Genomic DNA, 9778 nt, shown 5'->3' with positions numbered 1-9778 from the left:
GGTAGACTCGCGAGGCCTTTTTCGTATAAGTGTATTTGATTAAAGCCTGCATTATGTAATACTTATATTGTGCAGGATCAAGATTGAATAGGCTATAGATCAAACGTGTACATTAGTTCGTCTGAGGCCTTAAAGGTAGGCCCTAAGTAAAACCTAGATTGCTTATAACTAAAACCATTACCCTTAATGATGGTTATAAGTTGAAGATCTTGGCGATCTTTCTTAAATTTCTTTCTTGTTTTTAAGGCCCTAGGCAAGCATAAGCTCGAAAGGCCCATTTTATATAAAACCCGCATTACTCGATATTCCATATTAAGCAATGTCTAGGATCATTGCAACTAATAAAGTAGAGACGAGCATAAATTCATGTTCCTAAACGTCTTAAATGTACGAGGACCTAAGCAAAAGACTAAGTTATTTATCTTCAATTTATTTTTGTGAGTTTTTTAGACGTTATTCTGTATATTATTGATATTTAAAATTCGAATATTTTGATAAAAAACGGAGATAAATTGATGTTTGGAAACAGATAAACAGAATGCTTATCTATAATAATAAATGGCGATTACATAAAGGAATGATAAGAAAAATAATAACTACAATATCTTGTTATAGATTTATAATACAAAAAATATATATGATTTATATAACTTGGCAAGTATATTTATATAATAATATAACATAAATTTTTCCAAATAATATAATTGTGGGCCTACTTTATTATATTTTGAAGAAACTGACAGACAAACGTACGTACCGATTATTACAACATTTAATTAAAAATGGCGCTAACATGAGATTTATTTATTTATTTATAATAATAAATCTCAGGCTTATGATCATTTTCAATCTTTAGGTGATGTTTATTGGGCTAAAAAACGGTTTTAAAATGATAATGCACTTATTTTAATGGGCTAAAAAATGGATTTAAAATGTTAATACGATGGTTTAATGAGTTTTAATGGGCCAAAAATATTTTTAATAATATTTAATCGACTAATAAAGGGCTAAAAATGCTATGTTTTTAAACGATAAAAACCAAATGTTTTAATGATATTTAACGGGCTAAAAATGGGTTAAAATGTTAATGGAGTTTGAAAATATGTATAAATGATGGAAACGGAATGTTTTTAATGTACTTTAAAATATTTTTAATGAGTTAATAAAATACTAATGGGAAGAATAAGCTAATAATAATAGACTTAATATACTTTAATGAGCCAAAAATGTTTTTGAATAATGAAAACAGATAGAGCTAAACACTTAAAACATTTCTTACCCTATACTTAACAATAATTTTTTTTATTTATTTATAACTAGGAATATTCTATTAAATTCTTATCTTAGAAGACTGAAATGAATTATTTATAGTGTATAAAAGTGTACTTTTAATAGAAATAGCCCAATAAATTATAACCTGACGGTATATAATATATAATAAAATGTATTCTAGATCGATATTTTGATGAAAGTAGACAGTAAAATATATTCTAGTTACGAAGTACTAAAAGTTGTGACAGATACTAATCAATTTGTTTAATTTTTCAAGACGTTTTGTCAATATTTTCTTAGTCTTTTCTGTGTTCTTATCGTTAATGATTGATTCGGACAAGCGTGTAAAAACTTCCTTCCCACTTCGTTTTTGTCACCTACACTGTGACAAAAACGAAGTGTAGTGACAAAAACACAGAACAACAGTGTAGGTGACAGAAGCATATCACGTGACTAAATTTTCCATGGGGTGTATAAAAATATAATTCGTTTTTTAATCGTTTAATTCACCCTTCTGTCACCAATGGTGCGTTATAGCTTTGTGGGGCCAGGGTGAATTTTAATTAGGAGGCCCCATTGTCGACTTCAGACTGCCCTTTTTGCCCATAACGCACCACTGCCAGAATCTGCTTTTGTTTACTTAATAAGCCTCTTAACTGAGCCTTTATATATAGGCTGAGCCTTTATCCCGTGACTATTAGCTAAATCTAACGTCAGCTGACTTATTAATTATCATTATTATTTTAGCCTTTATAATGTGTTAAGTGCTACACGAGCCTTAATCACACGCTCGCTACGTTCTTTGCTGATTATTAATTGAAACACCTCGTAAAGCTGATTAGTGAATATTCATATTAATCACTAAGAGCATTTATCACTTGATTACTAGTAAATAAGCCTTAATGTCGTGTTTATTTAACTGTATTTTTATCATATGTTTAAATTACTACTGAGCCTTTCTTTATCGTATGCCAGCTAATAAACCTTCTTTTAGATTACTTCCGAATCTTTATCACAACCTCACTATAAATCTTTTCGTATTATGATCAATAAGCGAGCCTTAAAAACTTCATGTGTTCACTGCTATGTCTTTTTTCATCGTACGTTAACTGATAAGGTTTACAGTAAACGCATGATAAGACACAGTAACGATTATACAAAAAGGCTTATCAGTTAATTGCATGATGGCCAATAAATGAGCTTTAATAATAAGTTAATTAAACTATATAATAATATATTCATTACTGAGTCCTTCTTCATCAGGCGCTAACTATTGAGCCTTTCGTAAGGAGTTAATTATTGAGCCTTTCTTCATCAGGCACTAACTAATTAGTCTTTTTACACGATCATAACTGAATATTTACCTTTACTCACTGTAAACCGTTATTATATATTGACCAATAAATCAGGTTTAATAATGTGTTGACTGCTATTAACCGGTGTTATTAAATATTTAAAACGTTACCTGCTCGAATATTTTAATTGAAATGAATAGAATTATATCGAGTTCAAAAGTTAAAAGATAGAATTAATCTAAACAAACCGAGACGGTCGAAAATTTTAATCGATGACAAACCACTATATATGCAAACCGTACCCGACAAAATACAGCTGTATTCACGTGTTACTTCTACAATATTAACGCCAACAAATGCATATATATATATATATATTATTTAAAAAAAAATCTTCTACGTAACGCATCCAAGTATCATAATAATCTTGGAGGCGTAAGGCTCATCATTGGCTAGGCAAACACAACTTTCTCTCTCTCCCGTGTTTTCGTAAACAAATCCAAACCGGCCCTAACCTACATATTGTCTTTACGTAACAAATCGACCGTTTCTCTAGCCAATAGGCGACGGTAATTTTTGATGACGTGAATTGATTGGGACCATGTGCTCGACTGGTTTTGCCAGCAGTTTGTCGCTAGACGTTCAGATGTTTTCTCCTTGGCACACAGATAAGGGTAGATCGTCTCTCTCTTAAAACCTGCTTCGATGCCACCGTCATGTTCATCAAAATCGATTCGTGTGCTAGTTTTTCGTTAATTTTCCTTCTCGCGGTTATCTTTCCAACTTTCTGCAGTGGTAAGTACTTTTTATTCCTTTATTTTTTATTAGAAAAAGGGGTATTCGAGTATTTTCTCCTCTATTTTTCCATTTAAAAAACCGGTATAAAACTCTGGCATCTTTTATTTTTGTTCCTTGACGACTCAATCCTTTAAATAGCCTTATTTTCTGGTTATTAAATGTGCTTTTATCGTATGAATATGCTAAATGAGCCCTTCTCGAATAACTGTAACTGAGCTTTTAATCATTATCTGAACCTTTATAGTGATATTACTGAGCCTTTTCTTATTTGTCGAATATTAAACAAGCCTTTATGAATTGCCTGTAGCTAAGCTTTTAAGCGCTATTAACTGAGCCTTTGTTACATAATACTATTAACTGAGCTTTTATCGTGTGCTCCTGAATAAGCCTCTATCAAATTCTTTACATGAATGAGACTTTATCAACTATTAACTGAGCCTTTGTTCTGTTCTGAATATTAAGTGAGCCTTTAGCATGTGCTGAATATTAACTGGGCCTTTAGCATATGCTGACCATTAATGAAGCATTAACAGAGCTTTTATAACGTAGTATTAAAGCAGCCTTATTATGTACGACCTATATCAACTGTGTCTTAACTTAAGCCGGCTATGAGCCTTTATCATGCATTAACTGCCAAAAATATAGAAGAGTATTGAAATTTATCATCTTGGTAAATGTCATAGAAGGCTTATGTGACATAAAATATATAAATTATTTTCTAAAAAAACATCACTAAATTGTAATGGGTCTAAGAACAATTGCATAAGTGTAGTGACTACATAATGCTTCCATTATCGATAAAAGTACGTTCGATTGCGTGACTTGTCACCAATCTTCATACCTTCTAACCTCACGTGGTTGGAATTATTATGTTTTTTATCGTGTTAAACATTTAAAAAATTAATTATTTTTTATTTATAACAAAAGAAAAAAGCATACCAAAACAACTAGGATTGCTGCTGAGTGAAACACAAAATAAAAATCTAAATTGATTTTGCTTTTATTTTTAAAGATAAAATTCTGTATTTTACTTAATTTAGAAAGTTTTTTTTAAAAAAAGGGGTGTTTCTTGTACAAAATTTTGGCTTTTGTGTAGGTGTAGCGATAGGTGTGACTAGGTAACATCAGGTGTGCCACGTCTGTATTGAAAGTCAATGAGTAATAAATCCAAGTTTTAGGGGATGTCCGGACATTTTCTGTCAACATTTTAAAACCTGGTTAGAGAAAAATTAAGAAAATTGTATAAATTATAATTTATATCATCATATATAATTATTAAATATATAAAAATAATTAATTTGTATTCTTAAATAGTTTTCGAATATTATAAATTAATTAAAATCTATAAAATTTAAATTTTTTCTTTAATTTTTAATTAAAATTAAAAAGGAAGTCTGAGAAAATTCCTCGTTAAAAAAGTCACAGATTTTCCATAAACTTTCCCTAAAATTGAGGAAAATTTAATAGGCTTTTCCTCTAATATTAAAGAAAATTTAAAGGATTTATTCCCTAAATTAAAAGAAATTTAAAAGATTTTTCCCCAAAATTGGGGGAAATTTGAAGGACTTTCCCCCAAAATTGAGGGAAATTTAATGAACTTTTTTCCTAATATTAAAGAAAATTTTAAGGATTTTCCCTAAATTGAGGGAAATTTAAATGGCCTTTCCCTTAATTAAAAAAAAAACACCTTGAATTTCTTTTTGAATTCAGATAAAATCCCTTACGCTTAAGAAAACAGCAAAAAATATTAATTTAAAATTATTACATTTAATAATTAGTAAGAGTTTTATAAAATAAATAAAATAATTAAAAAATTAACTAAAATTATCTTTAAAAAAATCAATTTTATGGAATTTTCAGAAATATAAAAAAAATTAATAATTAGAATAAAATTAAGAATAAATTAAATTATTTAATTTTACACAATATTAATTTAAATAATTAATTTTTTCATACAAAAAAAATAATAATAATAAGTTTTAAAAAAGAAACCCCAAAAACCGCACACACACACAATTGCAACTAATTGATGATTTGCAATAATTTTAATTACAATTATTACAAATATTAATTACGTTATAAAAAATTTTATTACAGTTAATTTAATTTTATTCTTTAAATTATTTAATTAAAATTATTCATTAAAAATTAAAATAAAATTTAAAAAAGTATATATATATATCGATCCAGATTTTTACATTAAAATTAAATAAATATTTATTTGTTTTAATGAATAAAAATTACTGTTTTAAATTCTATTTTATTATTATTATTATTATTATTTTATTTTTGCTATGAATTTTAATTAAAATTCCTTTAACGACTTTTTTTTAGGGGAAAAAAGGGAAATAATTTGGAAAATTCTTTACATATTTTTCCAGCGTGTTAATTTCTAAGAATTTTAATTTATCTTTTATTATTATTTTTTCTTAAATCCATGTCTGGAACAGTCAATTAATTTTTCCTTTTTTTAACAACGTATCTCATTAAAAGTATATAAAAATTTCATTCTTCATAAATACCCGTTCGATTATTTTATGATGAAATTCGAGCGTAAAATTATAAAATAAAATAAAAAAAACCCATCGTTTACAAGTTTAAACTTGTTTGCTATTAACTGATTAGGATAATAAAATCATCAATTTGTTCTGGCTTTTCATCTTATCGACTGAAAATCAGCCTCATTCATCATCTTGTGATCAGTTAAAATACGTGTATAGGCTTTTTACAGTCAAACCTCTGAACAACGGTCATGACTGGGGCATGGAAAAAATGGCGACTGTGTCGTGGTATCTGTTTTTGGAGGTTTGCTATTGATGATGATAACTCATCAGGATGATAGGATTGTCTGTTTGTTGGAATTTTATTAGGTTTTTGTCTATTGCAAATGAGCTCCATCTCTCTGTGATGATATTTTTAATTTACAAAACTTTAAACTTGCTCCCAAGGCCAAGTGGATGAAACTATTGAACACTGGTCGTGGGTTAGTGCTTCACTAACGATCTGGCCATGTGGAGTTATCTGGGTTTTCTTTGCGTGTCTGGAGCATAAGTAAGGCCAATATCCCATGGAAAATCCTCCTAGGAGGTACCCACAGTTGGCATAGTCAGTGAGGCACTCCATTTGGCTCATATGTTGAATTACGTATTGCACCAAACCAATTCAATGGGCAGCATGGATTCGTAATGTAAACTAACGATTCAAATGATTTAATTACAATAATTTCAGTGGTTGAAATGATTCAATTATGACAATTTCACCTCCCAAAATGGCGCCCTACAAGATATTCAGTATACCGAGTTGCTACAATTTCAACGATTCAAAACAATTAATTTAAGCACATTTAATGATTCAAATTATTCAATTGTGATAGATTTTGTGCTTGAAATGATTCAGCAGTAATAATGTAAGTGACTTAAATGGCTCGAGTGAGGTAACTGCAATAACAGTCGAACTCCAATAAACAGCAGCCATTTTTTATGTTCCCATCAGTGGCTGTTGTTATAACTTTTTAAAAATTATTTATAAGATTAATTTCTTAGATTTAATATAAATCGATTTTTACAAAGGTTCCTTGTTAATATTCCTAAAGCTCCGATAAGCTCTAAAAGAAGTTTTAAACCGTTGGAAATTAAATAATTTACCATAAAGTCTATAAATTTGCATAATATTCCATATTTATGAAATAATGGTAATATTTTTTCTAATTCTAAAAACGGTTTCGGGCAGACATGCAGTACGAACGATGCTCTTAAGCTGTTAGTTTGTTACTTAAAACGTAGACCTCCATACAAATGAATATAATTTCCACTAACGTTTAGGCAAATTTATGAAAATTAGCCTTGTTTCACTTCATTAGCACTAATTAGCACTCGATCTCACGTGTAAATCGATCCGAAATCTATCGATTTTGCCAGTCCTTTTCATTAAATTTATTTTATTTTATTAATAATATTAAAAAATAACATTAAATTTCTTTATTTTCAGTAATTGTTTTCAATTAGTATTACTATTTTTTGGTAAAAGAATTTAATAATATAATAATAAAATAATTGAAAAAGTAATATAAAATACTTTCATTTGAATAATAAAAGTCATAAAATTCTTCTATTTTATTTCTTATTATTTAAATATAGAGAACTAAATACAAAATCTGAATTTTTTGATGATGATAATTGCAAAAACGATTAATTTTTTCATGCAAAAATTATAAAATACAGTGCAGAAATGGAGTTTATGTTACATCCCTCAATTTTAGGGAAAAATCCTTTAAATTTCCCTTATTTTGGGGAAAAAGCTTTTCAAATTTCCCTTAATTTTAGGAGAAAATTCTTAAAATTTCCCTTATTTTTGGGAAAGCCTTTCAAATTTCCTTTAATTTAAAGGGAAAAAGTCTTTCAATTTTCCCTTAATTTTAGGGGAAAATCCTTAAAATTTTCCTTAATTTTGGGAAAGCCTTTCAAATTTCCTTTAATTTAAAGGGAAAAAGTCTTTCAATTTTCCCTTAATTTTAGGGGAAAATCCTTAAAATTTCCCTTAATTTTGGGAAAGCCTTTCAAATTTTCTTTAATTTTAAGGGGAAAAGTCTTTCAATTTTCCCTTAATTTTAGGGGAAAATCCTTAAAATTTCCCTTAATTTTAGGGAAAATTTGTGATCTTTATTAACGAGGTATTTTCTCAAACTTTCAGCGTATAAATCAGTACATAATTTAAAATTACATATAAAATTATTATTAATAAATATTTTTTTGCATTTTGCTAACTTCACAGATTTCTTATTACATTAATCAAAAGTTCGGTTGGTTTTTTTAAGATACAAAAATGTTTTTTTATTTGATAAATGTAGTAACAAAGTCGTACAATTAGAAAAGGGATTGGAAATTTGGCAAGGATATCTGGAACGTTTCCAAAAACTAACATTTTTCTTCTATATTTTTCGGTTTAGGTATAGGTAGAAAATGTGGAAAATAAATCGGATAAACTGTCGTTGATACTTTGATTCACATAGGGACATTTCAAAAAAAAAAAAAAAAACGACGAAAGAAAATCAAAGAAAGCATCGATTTATTCGCTACTTAGGGGGATAAAGTAGCATTTTTTTCGAATCCGTTTTATTTGTAACGTAACAATTTGTAATTAACAATCACAATAAATGATTTCTTTGAAAAATATCATCGAAAAAATTTGGGCTAATAGCGTGCTATTGTTTGAATTCCAATAAAATTTCTTGTAATCGACAGACTGTAACCGTTACAACGAGTCTGATTGTCTGCGTGAGTTACGGTAGATAATCAAATTTTTTGCTGAGTGTAACAGACTCGAAACAAAATCTAGAAAGGAAAAAGAAATATAATAAAATATCAAAACTTTTAATCTAAATTGTTATAATGAATAGATCTGTTAAAGTTTTAAAGCCTCGCAACTTTTTTTTCTTTCGTATCGTCTACGCTACACTCGAAGAATGAAAGGCATCGATCATAAGATAAAATTACAAAAGGTCTCCATGTTCATTAAGGATATCGATCTGTAAGGTTCACATTGTCTATAATAAATCGAATCTCTTTTGATAAATTAACAATAGATTGTTAACAATTTCGATTCAAGAATTAATTCTAAACTTTTCTCGATCTGTTTTAAGAGAAAACGTACTAATTAAAACGCTCGATATTGATCAATAGTGCCAAGAAAGTTGTAAGTGAAGTAAGGTAAACAGTTTGAGTTACATACACCATTAATGTTGAGTAAGTGTAAAATGCACACGGTTTAGTGCAGACTCGTCATCGATATGTGTAAGTTCATAAATGAAAGTAGTTTAGGTTAAACAGTATCTACACAATACGTCAGTGTCTGTGCAAGGTGGCCAAGAGAGTAAAGGAGGCCTGGCAGGGGCGTTTTTCAATATTAGGTACAATAGGCACGTGCCTAAGGCCCGCATCCCGGGACGATGTTAAAATTTTAAGAATAATAAACTACTGTTTTACAAAAATATACAAAAATAGAGCTTAGTATTTACCATTCCAGCACCAGGACGTCAGATGTAATGGGATGAAAGAATGAAGTGCCGGAGAGGGCCCGAAATACCTGAACGCTCAGGGGTTCTTTTCGGGTTAATGTGTCCCTTATTAAAGTAAAAGAAGTAAACGAAAAAAGTTTTATAGGGTCCTGTTTCCTTCGGTCCAGGGGAGTTTGTTTCCTCTTAGCATCCCTGTTTCTGTATTACATCACCAGTAGATCATCAGTATATATTATCAGGATCTCGAGAAGGAGGAAGATGGGGATTTTCCCCAGATGCAGAGAAAACTTAGGAGCCCTTAATGTTTCCATCCCTATAAATTTTGATTTACTAACAGAAATACGCTTTACCCTCGGTCCACATACAAACTCTCCTGTATACTGTATATACTGTAAATATA

The 9778-nt window shown here is 29.1% G+C and overlaps 1 protein-coding gene across 2 annotated transcripts in view; it reads left to right on the top strand.

Moving 5' to 3' along the window:
* Nucleotides 1–3194: 3194 nt before the first annotated feature.
* The window catches only part of LOC136968821 (rhoGEF domain-containing protein gxcJ-like), a 51750-nt gene continuing 45166 nt past the window's right edge, over nucleotides 3195–9778 (top strand). For both annotated transcript variants that reach the window (XM_067262864.1, XM_067262865.1), the window contains exon 1: nucleotides 3195–3362. In XM_067262864.1, the coding sequence (XP_067118965.1) occupies nucleotides 3284–3362 (79 nt within the window). In that variant the 5' untranslated portion in view covers nucleotides 3195–3283. The remainder of the gene's footprint in view (nucleotides 3363–9778) is intronic.

The sequence above is a fragment of the Centruroides vittatus genome, unplaced genomic scaffold (assembly GCF_030686945.1).
Source record: "Centruroides vittatus isolate TY-2023 unplaced genomic scaffold, ASM3068694v2 contig_1620, whole genome shotgun sequence".
NCBI lineage: Eukaryota > Metazoa > Arthropoda > Arachnida > Scorpiones > Buthidae > Centruroides > Centruroides vittatus.
The sequence above is the reverse complement of the archived record's forward strand: the minus strand, read 5'-3'. Positions and strand labels throughout refer to the sequence as shown.